This window comes from Pelodiscus sinensis, chromosome 5, assembly GCF_052426305.1.
Source record: "Pelodiscus sinensis isolate ZL-2025 chromosome 5, ASM5242630v1, whole genome shotgun sequence".
In the NCBI taxonomy this organism is placed as follows: Eukaryota; Metazoa; Chordata; order Testudines; family Trionychidae; genus Pelodiscus; species Pelodiscus sinensis.
The window spans coordinates 58,655,125-58,669,694 of NC_143056.1; the positions used below are offsets into that span (position 1 = coordinate 58,655,125).

Here is a 14,570-nt window from a genome sequence, read left to right on the forward strand (position 1 = left end):
TTTTAAAAATAAGAACAAACAGGCACAAAAATTGTGACTAGCTCCAGGTCACATAGCAAAATCAGTATTTTTCATCTGTCTTGGTGGTCCCAGTTAATACAACACTATACACAACATAGCAAAAAGGGACAGTATGATCAATTTTCACACTATCCCTTGAAATATGGAATTTTTTTATTATTTTTTTTAGAAAAAACTTTTAACAGGCCAGAATCCTATTCCAACATCCCTCAGCCTCCTAGACAATGGTCATTCTGCATAACGGAAAATATTTTTCAAAAAAAAAAAAATCTTACTGTTCTGGTTTGTCCAAGAGCTTCAGTTCCTCTTCTTTTGAAGTCTCATAATACTGCTTTATTTTCTCCAGTTCATCCTTTTGTGCTCTCTGTGAGATTGTAATTAGAAATGGTAATAAGCTTACATTTTTAAATAAATTAATCCATCTTCTTATTTGCTGATCTCTAAAACCCCACCTATTCTCTTTTTATATACCTTCTCTAGTATCACACGCTACTGAAAATGCATGGAGCGTCATTTCACATATTCTATATATGGGTTGTTAGGCTAAACTTTTGTCATTGTCTTTTGTTCGAGGTCAAACATACGAATAACATGACTAGTAAAATGTATTCTCATCCTGATGTCAGTATTCATTTTACAATTATGCAGGTTCTTTGGTCTGATAAAATTTCTTGATAAGGTTGAGAATATGCCAACTTAAGTAAAGCAGATGAAAGATTTACTTTCTTTAATTTTGTGATGGATTCTGTGATATACAGGTCACATTTAAGTTTGCCAACACTTTAGGATTGCCCTGGAGTGCCCAGGAATTAAAGGTTACTCTTTGATTAAAGATTATGTCATGTGATGAAATCTCGAGGAATTTGTCCAACCAAAATTGGCAATTCTAGTGACAATACAAAGTCAAATTTATTCATTTGCATAGCAGATTAATACCTATGTTCACTAAGATCTAAACTGTACATTACAGAAGGCCTTCAAATTGTCCTATGCTACCGTTTTCACAATCAGCTCTTATCATACATTTCCAAATTTCCCTTCCCTTTTTATACGTTAGAGAGGTGGAGGAGAGAAAACCCTTTCTAACAGTGAGTTTTTGGAATATTCTTTACCAGAGCTTAAACACTGCAAGGTAAACAATATCTCCTGACAGGGTTCTGTACATGACTTGCTTCCCCTTTCTCTGCTGGTTCTCTGTGCCTCATTACTCATCTCCCTAGAGCTTCTTGGTAACCAAATAGAAAGAAAAATATACACTGTATTGGGAGGTAGAATGGTTGGCTGAAGAAAGGAAGACAAAGCAAATCGCAGATCATGCCTTAAATTACAGGTTGAACCGCTCTAATCCAGCAACCTTCAGACCTGACCAGTGCTGAACAAGAGAATTGGTCAAACCACAGGAGGGCAATATTATCTAGCAGCATTGCCAACATTGTTATTGGGCTCTTAGAAGACATTTAGGGGTAAAATAGAGCTAAATAACTACACAGAACACTGAGAGCCGGGAATGGTGGCTGAAAACAAATTCTATGGGCTTAAATCATGCCATATCATAGATGTTTCCAGACCAGAGTGTGCCAGACTAGAGAGATTCAACCTGTAGTCTTAAAGGTTGAGGGGATGAAGATGTGGAAAGGCGACATCCTCCAAGGCTACGATGTAGAGAGAAGTGAAACTGGAGAATTGGGGTGGAAGAGAAAAAGTCTGCCCAAGACATGATGGAAGTGGGGAAGATACAGTGAGAAGGAACCTTTCTGTGGTAGGAGGCCAAAATACATTGTGGGAGAAGACATCTTTTGTTGCAATTTGCTTAATCTTAATTCAGTTCCAATTGAATTGGATTGACTTACATTCCCCCTTGCAGACTTGATTTGGCAAAATACCTGCACTGGCTAACTACATTATGGAGATATTAACTAAGGGTGTGCCTACACTGCACTGTTACTTTGAGATAGCTAGTGCTATTTTGAAATAACAATGTGAGCACCTACACAGCCATTTCATTATTTCAAAATTGTTTTGAAAAAACGGGCAGCTTATTCTGAAATCTGTAAACTTCATTTTACGAGGAATAATTTCAAAATAATGAGGCTCCGTTTTTGCGCAAGAGGCTTTTGCGCAAAAAGGAGACGTCTGCATGGCTCCTTTTTGCACAAAAAAACCCTCTTGCGCAAGAGCCATTCTTCCTAAAAAAGCCTCTTGTGCAAAAATGGTGCCTCATTAATTATACAAATGAGGAGCAGCGATATGCCACGCTTTGTCTTATTTGCATTTTTTTGTGTGCAAGAGGGGGCAGTGTAGACATAACCCCTGTGTTATTTTGAAGTTTGGCACTGTGTAAACATTCCAAATTTCAAAATAAGCTATTTCAAAATAGAATCGAAATAACATATGCAATTTGTGTAGCGCAAATTGTGTATCTTATTTCAATTTTAGGGTGCTGTTTGAAGGCACCCTTACAATTTCTTAGAAAAATCAATTTTTATATGCTCTCTCCTGTGAAATATGCTCACAAAATAAAATTGTTTAGCCTTTGAGTATGTTTGCACTTGGTAAAAATCTGAAACTATGAACATTGTACTGTTCCACATGATGTTTTTCTGTCATACTTACATTTTCATACAGTGCTTCTAGTGTTTCCAGGTCTACTATGGAATTATCCACATTTAGTGTAGCTATAAAGGATAAATCAACAAAGTACATATTAAAAATACTGGGTTAACTTCTTTTTTCTAGGTAACATATCTTATAAATCACAACTGGCCAGAAAACAGAACTGCACTTCCACACATTTTTTTGACATTTTTGAAATTCTTTTATTCCAAATTATGGGAAAAGTCAATAATTCTAACTATGTCATAGGAGTTGAATTTTCAAAACATTAAGTTTCAGAGAACTGTAATGAATTTTTTCAACTTGCTCCTGTGACTACCTGTTTTCTAGGATGAATGGTTCTTTAAGTTGGCCATGAAGTTGGGGCTCTGAGGAAGTGAGGGAACTGGCTGCCCATATTCTTAGGCAGTCTTGGGAGCTAGCCTAGGACAGGAGCTACTCTGGGAGAAAGCTGAAAAATTTCATTACTGTTAATTTCTGTTCTCCAAAAAGACTTTAAAAAATTTTAGCTTACTCCTAAAAATTAAGAATAGTGATAGAGATGCAGCCGTGTTAGTCTGCTGTAGCTGAAACAAAAGACAGAACTATGTAGCACTTAAAAGACTAACAAGATGGTTTATTAGGTGATGAGCTTTCGTGGGCCAGACCCACTTCCTCAGATCAATATGTGGAAGAAAATCAGCACAACCATATATATCAAAGTGAGACAAAAAAAAATGAACGCATATGAAATTGACAAATCAAATTTTAGAACAGAGTGGGGTGAGGAGGGAAGGTAAGTTTCTGTGAGGTAATGACATTAGGGGTGATAATTGGGGAAGTTAACCCAGTCATTACCTCACAGAAACTTACCTTCCCCCCTCATCCCCACTCTGTTCTAAAATTTGATTTGTCAATTTCACATGCGTTCATTTTTTTTTATTGTATCACTTTGGTATATATGGTTGTGCCGATTTTCTTCCACATATTGATCTGAGGAAGTGGGTCTGGCCCATGAGAGCTCATCACCTAATAAACCATCTTGTTAGTCTTTAAAGTGCTACATAGTTCTGTCTTTTGTTTGAAAAATTAATTTTTTTTACTTTTCCCTAATTTGGGACAGGCTGCTTAGAAGCCCAAGAACCCAGGAACTGACTAGAATTCTAGGTAACTTGGGGAGCTGGATAGCAAGGAATCAAGAAAGTGACTAGTTGATGGCTTAGAACCCCAAGGAGCTGGCCACGTGGGGAACCCTGCAGTCCCTGGCTTCTCAACAGCCAAGATGTCAAGAAGTCAGTAGTCTGGAAGCCCTGGCAGCCTGTGCTGCCATGGAGCCAAAGAGCCTGGAATCACTAGATCCGCAGTAGCCTGCAAAGTGGGCTGCTGAGGAGATGGAAAGCTTGGGGAGACATGCAAATGAGCTGGCAGGAAGCCAGATGGATTTCTGTCAAACACTGACAGAACTGACATGTTCCTGCAGAATGTTTTGATGTCATTAAATCAGAATTTTTCATTAGAAAACCATTCTGTGGGACAATTTCCAACCAGCTCTAATAAATACTGTTCTCTTCAACCGCCCACTGTAATTAAAAAAAAGTGTCAAATGGGTTCCTAAAGTGCAGATCTGAGTTTCATGGTGGCATTTAATTGTATCATCAATATGCCTCATTGCAATTTAATTTAGCATTGCATTAGTATTGTTTTTCAAAGCTAAATCAGACTGCAGGTATGATGTGCATTATGCAACAAATATTCGCTGCCAGGAAGTACAGAGATTTTTTTTAACATGTTACAGAAATGACTAAAGATCTTTCATTTCTTATGGAAACAGTGTATTTTTAATTAGATTCAGAACACTAAATTTATGTACGCATATGAATTCAAGCAGCTTTGTGTCTTCAGTCTAAATTATTTGTTTACATTAAAATAGAAATAGGAATATTAATAATATCACCATCAAAATTGAAGTTTTCTAGGTGACCAATAAATTATCATTAGTAGGTATCTGATTTCATTTGTGTTTGATTTCCTCACTTATATGTTGAGATGTGACCATTTGCAATTTTAAAAGATATAAAAAGCTCTTGCTGCATTTGCCATCCATGATGTTTGAAATAGGCAAGGAACACATCTTTAAATAATTATTCAAAAGTAATAAGGTTTCTCTCGCACTCCCTCCTACCCACGATTTTACATTGTGAAATTAACCAGCAGGCTAGTAAATTTTCTCCGTGGCAGGCTAATTAATTTTATTAAAACGATCAGTGACATTTAGAATGCTTTAAAATTTTGTCTGTCAATTATGATTCCATCTGTTGTTGACATTACACCTTGACTAGAGGGACAAGAAAGTGGCAGGGAGAAAGGCACTACCAAAGAAGAAAAGGAAGATTTACTTCTTTTTGTGTCACATTTTTAGACGCAAAATATTTAGACAAATATAAAAAGAGCTAAACAGGCAAGATAATTACTTTATATTCAAATAGCATCGTTAGAGCAGGAATCTATCAGATTAACTACCTGCCAATTAAACTTTGTTCTATGTAGGGCATTTTCTAAATGCAATATCCAATTCTATTTGAAAAGGTCCCAAGAGACTAGGATTTCTCTTGGAAGACCATTTCCACAACCTAATACATCTCACTGTCGATATTTTAGCTCAAATTTTCCCCTTTCAATTTCATTCCTCTCTCATCCCATCTTGGGATACTGAAAAATATATCTGAAAAGGGAATTTTTTTATTTTATTTACTTCTGGTATGTCTTTCCATCCACTTCTACACCATGGTGACAGTTTTGCAGTGAGGAAATCTAGTTTTCAGCTAATGCATGTAAGAAAATTTTAACTAGTTTTACGGATGATAAAACAAGCAACTAATGGCAAAGATCTTAAATTTATAGAAATACTATAATTATTCCAAGTAGTTTAAATTAAAACAAACATAAGAATGATAACACCAATATGTTAGTACTTATATCTCCAAATGGATGACCGAGTGGGCAGAAAAGACTCCAACACATCATGGTTTATTTTATTTTTATGCTAAATGCCCAGATAACTGTTGAAACTATGCCCAGATAACTGTTGATAACAATAATCAGTTACATTAAAATATATTGACAGGATTAAACCAATCGTTTTGCCTTAAAAGTTTAAGGAGGAAATATTAAATTATTTAAATATATGCAGATATGTAAACAGACCAAAAATTAAATCAATAATAAATAATAAGCTTAAATATGAAGGAAGATAAACATGAGTCATTCTATTCTTTGGAAGAACTTATTTCTTATTTTAAATAGCATACAGTTATTGCTTTCTGACTTAGTAGGGCTCCAATCCTACAGTTATTGTTAATGCACAGGCAGATGCCTGAGCTCACATGCTGCCAGTTTAATTGGGGCTTATGGACCAGATTTTTAAATGTATTCAAGCACCTAAAAATTCACAAAGATACTTTGTGTGATTTTCAAAAGTGGCATTTTAGCACCATATGCTTTTGAAAATGCCTCTATACATCTATATGCATCTCGGGGTGCCTGAGTAGCGTTATCAACCTAGCCCTATGTCTTTTATTCATCCACTTTCAACAAAGTTAGCATCCTTCACATTGGAAAAATGTACAATCATAACAATTTGCTTGGTTTCTTACCCCCCACCCGTCAAATGCTGGACAAATTCAAAGTTTTGTGTATTTCAACCCTGAGATGTTTTATACCATCCTTAAAGTATATTCAATAAACACACAATATGTTGTATTGGTGCCATTTTAACAACATTCACTGAACTATGTGAAAGAAGCATTCTTTGATGATTTTTACTCTTTTCTTCAGAGCATGGTAAAGCTAAAGCTCCTTAATCCTCTTAAAACATTTTGTGACTTGTGTCTCAAGAAACTACAACATTAAAAATAACTCCCTGATACAGTAACTTTGACTGTGGTATTTTACTGCATTAAATTTCATTACACTGAGACTTGTATAGGAGTAAGTTATAACGGTGAAGTGTCAGAAATCTACAAAAGAAGTTCCAAAACAATTAATAGCTACAGCAATATCAATCATCATTGGTGGTTTTTACTTTTATCTTGCTTTCTAGTTAGCTGTCCTCCTTACACTGTCAGTTCAGTTAGAATATTTCACCTACACCTCACAATATGTCGAAAGGAAGTAGACTCATGCTGTGAAAAGCTGGTAATTTTATTGGGTTCCTCTACTTTTAAAAATCTGTTACTTGGCTAAGTCTGGTTTCTGAGCTCCTTTTTTGCAGGGAAATTGAGGCAAACATTTTTATGTGGCCCTATGGTGTCTGCTCACAACAAGAAGAATTTATATACACAAGGATCATTAGTGCAGTGTTGCACCCATTAGGATATAATAACCGTCAGAGAGGACAAAAAACAGATCAGCATCATGTATTCAAACCAACAGGCTCACATAAAAATACTTGCCAACTACATTTCACATGCAAAGGCCACTGCATGAAATATAAACTTTTACCAAAGGTTTTAACAGAGATATTTTTTAAACCAATCTAGCTGTAAAAACACATTCTTCATAGCACATTTTAGGGATTCGATCTGTTATTTAATCTCTATAGTTTGTCACTGCAAGAATGCACATACAGGAAACCCTAAACAACATTTTAAGAATGCCAAATGTATTTGCTGTACATAAAATTGACACATCTGTAGATCTTAAAGATTTAGTACTAAAGAGATATTTCTTTCCTGTTACCACCACTGCTGAAAAGCATATTATGTATTTCCAATAGTCGTAAGGTAGGACATAACTGGTACTAGATATCATTTTAAATGGCATTTGGTTATAAAAAGGGATCTGAGAAAATTTACACATGTTCACCAGCTGCAAAGTAGTTAATGCAACTACTAAATTATATTTAATAGAAATATGAAAAATAATTTTAAAAACAGAATTTTAATAATCAAACAGAAACACATTAGTTTTTAAAACAACTCTCTGAAAGTTAAATGTCTTTGGGCCACAATTAACTATTTTACACAATGCATTACTAGTAACTAAGCTTTGGTTCCAGTGGGAAACTAAAGTCCACCTTTGGAAATTTTAAATGAAGATGTCACAGATCCAGTCAACCAGAAAGTTGTTATGATTGTTAAGGACACATCTCCTCTTGGCAAAACTGCTTAACACATGCAAACTACTCCTGTTCATCCCAGACAAATTGAGCTGATATCCTAAATTTCTCTAAAGGCTTTCTTCAACATCTGACTTTCTGTCATGTAAAAATGTTTAAAGGAGTTATAATGCAAAGAAGCACCAGAGACATAATGTGGGTTTAGAAATTTAGGAAAGCTCAGCTGCTGTATGAAGTCATGAGCCACAGACTCTGGCACTAATGTTAACCTAACCACATCAGGCTTGATGCCCTAGGCAGATTCACAAAACCACATGTTGTAAATTATCCAGAACAAAAGAAATAACTTTTAAAGGAAATTGTTTCTCAACTTCTGAGATATGTATGCATTTATTTCTACTTTACAGGGACAGTAATGCAAACACATGCATTCTGTACACTATGAAGCACTCACACAATAAGAAAAAAAATCACCAAACATGACAAGGAATGAAAGTTAGGAATTCCGGGCTCTATGGTATTGAGCAAATTTTGTCCTTTTGAGTTTCAGTTTCCCCATCTGTACAACGGAGTAAAAATTAACAATCATGCAGAGGTGTTATGAAATTTATTCTATTAGGGTGTGTCTAAGCTATGTCCCCCTGCCGGTCAGGAGTAGGGGTGGGTTCCGGCATGGCCTAGGGGATAGGGTGCTCGCCTGGTGAGGGCAGGGTCATGGGTTCATCTCTGAGTGCCATATACCAATTCTGTATACCTCATTGCACGAGTAATAAGAGATAGTTCGGAAAAGGCTTTCATTGTCAACCGATCCCCATCTAGACTGCCGCTTTTTGCCAGCAAAGTGCCGTGTCGGCAAAAAGCGGCGGCCATTTCTATTCAAATGAAGCGTGGGATATTTAAATCCCCACTTCATTTGCAATAGCGATGTGCCTAATCTATATCCCTCTGTTGGCAGACAGGTGTAGTTTAGACACACCCTCAGTGTTTCTAAAATGTTTTCTGGACCACATATGAAAACTGCTATGAAAGTATTTAAAATTACACATACATATATAACATCCAGTTTTTCAGCTCCGAAGCAAACTTGCTTGTATATCTAGCAGTGGCATTGTTTGCTAAGATTGAGGAAGTACTTCAGAAAATTGGACAGACTTTAGACTTCCTGAGGCTTGTTCCAAAATAAGTGTGCAATATCTATAGGCTTTGTTCATAAGTGAGGTTACAATTTTTTTGATTATTTACTTTGGCAAATATTGACCATTTTTCTATCGCCATTTGGAAGAAGATTGAGTACAAAGAGAACTGGTACCTAAACAGTTAAGGAGAGTAACAAACACAATCAACCTCTCAGCTCTCCCACTTCAAACCCATCATCACCAGTGAATCCTATTAATAGATTTTGTTTTCCTACATGCTTTATAATTTGAAACAGCTTTAACATAATGCTTTGCATGGCACAATCTTCCAGTATCCAGGACAGTGCATATCCCTTTTTCCATGGCTCTTCATCAAAGAAGACACAGCATAATTCTAAGTAACCTAAGTGTGTGATTAGGTTGGACATGCAAAAAATATTACATATGTGATCATTACAGAAATTACACACTCAATGATTTAATTTTATTCTATTGTTTAAATTCTTCAAGTTATTTAATCCAGTATAAATTCAGCACTAAACTGAAATGTTTTGCTGGAGTTTTTTCTTGGCACTATGTTTCCATACAATGTGGGAAACATTGGGGCCTGATGAAAAGAATGCCATTCTTGATGTCAGGTAGACAGAAGCCTGCCATATATCACATGCTGTGGAAGAGGAAAGTAAAGTGATACCTTTGGCTATGCTGATCATTCGCCCTCTTTGCTGTCCATTTTACAGAATGTTCAGCCACATCCAAGGTTGCAAATGATACAGATAAGATGTTTTTGTTGTTTTGTAATCAATTCTTAACTAGTATAAGACTGTGTATTGTTAGTTTGATTTTCAGCAAGTAAATAAAAAGGGCATTTTCTTTATAAAATAATTTCTAGGTCCAATGTGAATAGATTTTCCTTCAATTCAATGTCCTACAGGGCACCAACTGCAAAGGGAAAATACTCACCTCATGCAGTAATAGTGATTCTTCGAGATGTGTGTCCCCATGGGTACTCCACTATAGGTGTCGAGATGTCCAAGTGCCGCAGATTGGAGCCTTTCATAGCAATAGCCATTTGAAATAGGTGTCTCGTGGCATTTGCATCTTGTACTTTGCACATGCAGCCTAACCCTTCTCCGTTCCTCGAGTATGCCTGAGTATCTAAAAGAGAAAAACCATCTCCAAAGAAAGGAGAGGAGGGTGGGTAGTGGAGCACCAATGGGGGTAGGGACACATTTCCAAGAACTGTTGTTACTGCGCGAGGTGAGTAACTTCCCTTTATTCTTCAAGTGATGTCCCCATGGGTGCTCCACTGCAGGTAACTGTATAGCATTGATCAAAGTAGAGGGTAGGTGGGTTTTGGAGTCACCATTTATCAGCAGTAAAAGGAACCACAGCAGCTACTGAACTGTCTGTAGATGGATGTGGGAGAATGGTGTAGTGTCTCATGAAGGTGTGGTCTGATTACCACGGAACAGCACAACAAATGTCCATAAAGGGGATTCCCTGCAGGAAGGCTGTAGGTGCTGAGACTGCTTGAGTGGAATGAACTCTAGGGGCAGCAGGGGGCTTTTTTCTGTAAAGAGTAACACGGGGAGATGCAGGAAACTATGATCTTGGAAATGTACTGTGAAGAAATCAACATGCCCTTTGACCGCTCAGCAACCAAGATGAAAAGACGTTGTGATTTGTGGAAGGCCATAGTTCTGTCAATGTAGGAGGAGAAAGCCCTTCGGCCAACCAGGGTGTGCAGGATTGCATCTTGGCAGGGTGAGTGGGGCTTAAGGTAAAAGTTAGAGAAAACAATGGGATCATTGATGTGAAAAATCAGCACACCTTTGGCAGAAAGGAAGGGTGAGGCCATAGTATGTCATGAAGACTGTAAGGCAGTGTTTCTCTAAGGACCACAAGTTCACTCATCCTGTGGGCACATGTTATTGCAAGCAAGATCCCCACCTTCATAGTCATCAAAGATAAGAGAACAATTTACCAAAGGCTCAAATGGGGGCTGAGTGAGTGTGTCCAGCACCATCTCCAAATTCCATACCAGGGTGGTGGTCTGTGTTGAAGTTATGAAGGCCTTTGAGGAACCTTCTGTTGGTCGGGTTGTGCAAAAATTGAGTATCTCTACGTGGGGATGGAAGGCGGTGATGGCAGCAAGGTGAACTCAGAGAGGACAGAAATAAGTCTTGTTTAAAATCAAGAATATAATCCAGGATCACATGGAGAGGTTTAGAAGTTGGATAGAGGTTTTTGTGTGAGCACCATGTGACAAATCATTTCCATCTGAAGAGGTAAGTAGTGCATGTTGTCTGCCATCTACTATGTAGTAGAATGTCTTTCACCCAGTCACAGCAGAGTGCTTCAGAGTCATGGAACCAGAGAGGAACCATACTGTTATCTGTAGGGTCTGAGGTTGGGGATGTAGGAAAGTGCTTTTGTTCTGAGATAGCAGATCATGCCAAACTGGGAAAAGATAGGGGAGTTGAAGAGGCAGCCGTTAAAGACAGGGAAACAGACTATCAGGATGACTCGTGCTCCATCCCTTCTGATTTTGTTGAGGAACCTCGAATGATGGAGATTGATGGAAAAGCGTGGTGCAGCAGGACATTCCAGGTAATGAGGAATGCATCACCACACCCGCCCTGAAACAATACTGAGGGCACTTCGTGTTGTCATGAGAGGCAAAAAAGGTCTATGTGGGGAAACGCGCATTGGCAAAAGATGGGCTGGAGTACCTGATGATCAATCTCCCATTTGTGGACTATGGCAAAGTGTCTGCTCAGAGTATCTGCAGTTGTATTGTTGACACTGGGCACATATGACACAACTAAAGTCATGTTATTGTGGATGCATCAATTCCAGAGTCGGATAGCCTCTGCACATAGAGAGCGGGAATGGACTCCAACTTGTCAATTTATGTAAAACATCATTGTTGTGTTGTTGGTAAGGATTCTTACAGTGCGGTCGCAGATATGGGTGATAAAGTGTCTGCTTGTGTTGCACACTGCTCAAAGCTCTAGCAAGTTGATGTGAAGAGGGGATTTGTGGGAGGACCATCATCCCTGGGCAAAGGGTCGACCCAAATGTACACCCCATCTGAGAAGGGAAGCATCAGTAATAATTTGGACAGAGGGCTGGTCACGATGGAACAGAACTCCCCCAAGAAGGTTGTCAGGATTGGCACCACACCACAGGGAGGCAATCATATTGGATGCAATGGGGGAGGAGGATTCGGTTTATGGGTCCGATACTTGGAAGGGGTACACCAACGATAACCAATGCTGGAGGCTTCAGAGATGTAGCCAGGCATAGTAAAGCATGTAAGTTGTTGCAGCCATATGACCCATACATTATAAACAGATGAGTACTGATACAGTTGGGCTCACTGCGACACTAGTAACTAGATCTTGTATCACCTGAAAGCGCTGGGTAGGCAAGTAGACCTGAGTGGTTGTGGAGTCTAGCCAGGCACCTATAAAGTCCAGAATTTGTGTCAGCTGGAGTGTGGATTTTTGCTCATTTATACTGAGCCCATGTGCCTTGAAAAGCACTCTGGCGGTCTATACCATATTGTGTGTCTATGTACAGGAGGGTCCCTTTATGAGGGACAGGAAGATCATAATACCCTGATGAGGCAGATCTTCAGTGATGACTGCAAGTGTCTTTGAAAAATATCCTGGGGGTAGATGAAGGCTGAGGGGCAGGACTCGATATTGGAAATGTCCTGATGCTATTGTTTAATATAGAAAGTGCCTGTGAGATGGATGCATGGCCACATGAAAGTAGGAGTCTTGTAGGTTGAGGCCTGAGAATCAGTCTCCCTTGTCCAGTGCTGAGATTATAGATTTGAGTGTGATCATTTTGAACCACTGTTTGCGTATAAAATTTGTTGAGCTTGTGGTGATTGAGGATGAGGAAGTAATTGGAGTAAAATCCCCTGCCCCTGAATTGGTTGGGCACTCTCTCAATGACACCTATTGCTAGCAGGTGACGGACTTCTTGCCAGAGGAGGTCCTTGTGAGATGGGTCCCTGCAGAGGCACAGGGAAGGTGGCGTGCTTGGGGGGAGGGAAATAAATTGGATGGTATATCCCAATCTTATGATTTTGAGGACTCATTGGTCTGTAGTAATCAATGCCCACTGTTGATAAAAGGGGCACAAGCAGTGGTAAAAAGTCTTTACATCTTTGTGAAACACCTAAACATGGAAGAAGTCAGGCTTACCCTCAATAAACATCTCAGAACTGTTGTTTGATGCAGCGTTGAGTAGAGAAACGGTTTTTTGGTGGCAGTTTCCTCTACGCTCGTGGTCTGGAACATGGTTGATTAAAATCTCTCTGTTGGTAATGGGAGTATGAGAATTTTCACTGGCATTGATGATGTGTAGCGCCTGTGTCAGTAGAGTGGTGTGTACATATCAAGTGCATGCAGTGTAGTACGAGAGTCCTTGCCAGTACCTCATCAGTCTGTGTTACAAACAACTTGCCTGTATCAAATGGGAGGTCCCCCACTTTGCTCTGTAGTTCTTTGGGAACTCCAGAGACGTGGTGCCAAGATGCCCTACACATAAAGATAAATGTAGAGTCAAATGGGCAGCCGTGTCTGCAATGTCAAGGACCTTTCGCAGGGCAGTACATGTTGTGGAATATCCCTCCTGGACTATTGATTTAAGAATGGGACGTTTACTTTCAGGAAAACGCTCCATCAATTCCAGTAGTTTTGTGTAGTTATCGAAATCCTGATTAGACAACAGGGCTGAATAGTTGGCAATATGCAGCTGGAGAGTTGCCAAGGAACACATCTTCCTTCTGAAAATGTCCATGCACTTATTGTCCTTGTCTTGCACTGCAGTTTTAAACTGTGGTAATTTTGCTCTATGGTGGGCTGCATCTACTACCAGGGAATTCGGTTGAGGATGCAAAAACCGGAAATCCATTCACTTAGTGGGGATGAAATATTTTCTATCAGTCCTCTTGTTGGTGGGAGGGATGGAGGCTGGAGTCTGCCAGATCTTGTAGGCTGCCTCCATTTTAGCCTCATCTATCAGCAGCACAATCTTGACACAAAGGGTTGCCTGTAGGTTCTTCAGGAGTTGGTGTTGCTTCTCCTGAACTTCCATAAGATGAACCTCCTGATTAGCAGCCACTTGTTAAAATAGTTCTAGGAATTGTTCAAAGTCATCTGCTAGTGATGTATCTGTCGAGATGACTGCCTTGTCACGGGAGGAAGATGATTGATTTGTAGGAGACTTATCTGGATGCTGAGGTTTGTCCTCATTTGTAATTTGACCCTCCTCTGGATCAACCTTCTCAGTTGCTGGAGGGCTATGAGCACAGGAGGGTCTCTCAGCCAGTGTACACATTGTGGAACAGTGAGGATCAGTTACGATACAGTAACCAGTGTCCTGTGTATAGTGGCGGTGGATAAGGCCATTGTGCAAGCCAAGAGGAAGCTGTGAATATGTTGGTCTGTGTCTGTAGTATCCGGAATGAGTCCTGGTGGGGGAAGGGTGTTGGGAGAAGAAGACATGTCTACATTCGTTTCAGAATCCACTGCGATCAGAGAGCACAGGTGACATGGGTGACTCCACTGAGCCCTGTGAACAAGGAAGTAATAGGGGGAAACCTGTCTGGCAGTGGTGTCCTGGGCTAGCCTGATCTACTATCTGGAGCTAGAGTCAGCAGTGAAGCACCACAGTATTGTCTC

General features: G+C 39.2%; 1 protein-coding gene across 5 annotated transcripts in view; it reads right to left on the reverse strand.

Moving 5' to 3' along the window:
• The window catches only part of FMN1 (formin 1), a 372,953-nt gene that overhangs the window by 121,658 nt on the left and 236,725 nt on the right, over window positions 1-14,570 (reverse strand). For all 5 annotated transcript variants that reach the window (XM_089778461.1, XM_025189464.3, XM_075927044.2 and 2 more), the window contains 2 exons: window positions 2,635-2,696; window positions 297-385 (listed from right to left, as the gene is read on the reverse strand). In XM_089778461.1, coding sequence (XP_089634587.1) covers window positions 297-385; window positions 2,635-2,696 — 151 coding nt within the window. The remainder of the gene's footprint in view (window positions 1-296; window positions 386-2,634; window positions 2,697-14,570) is intronic.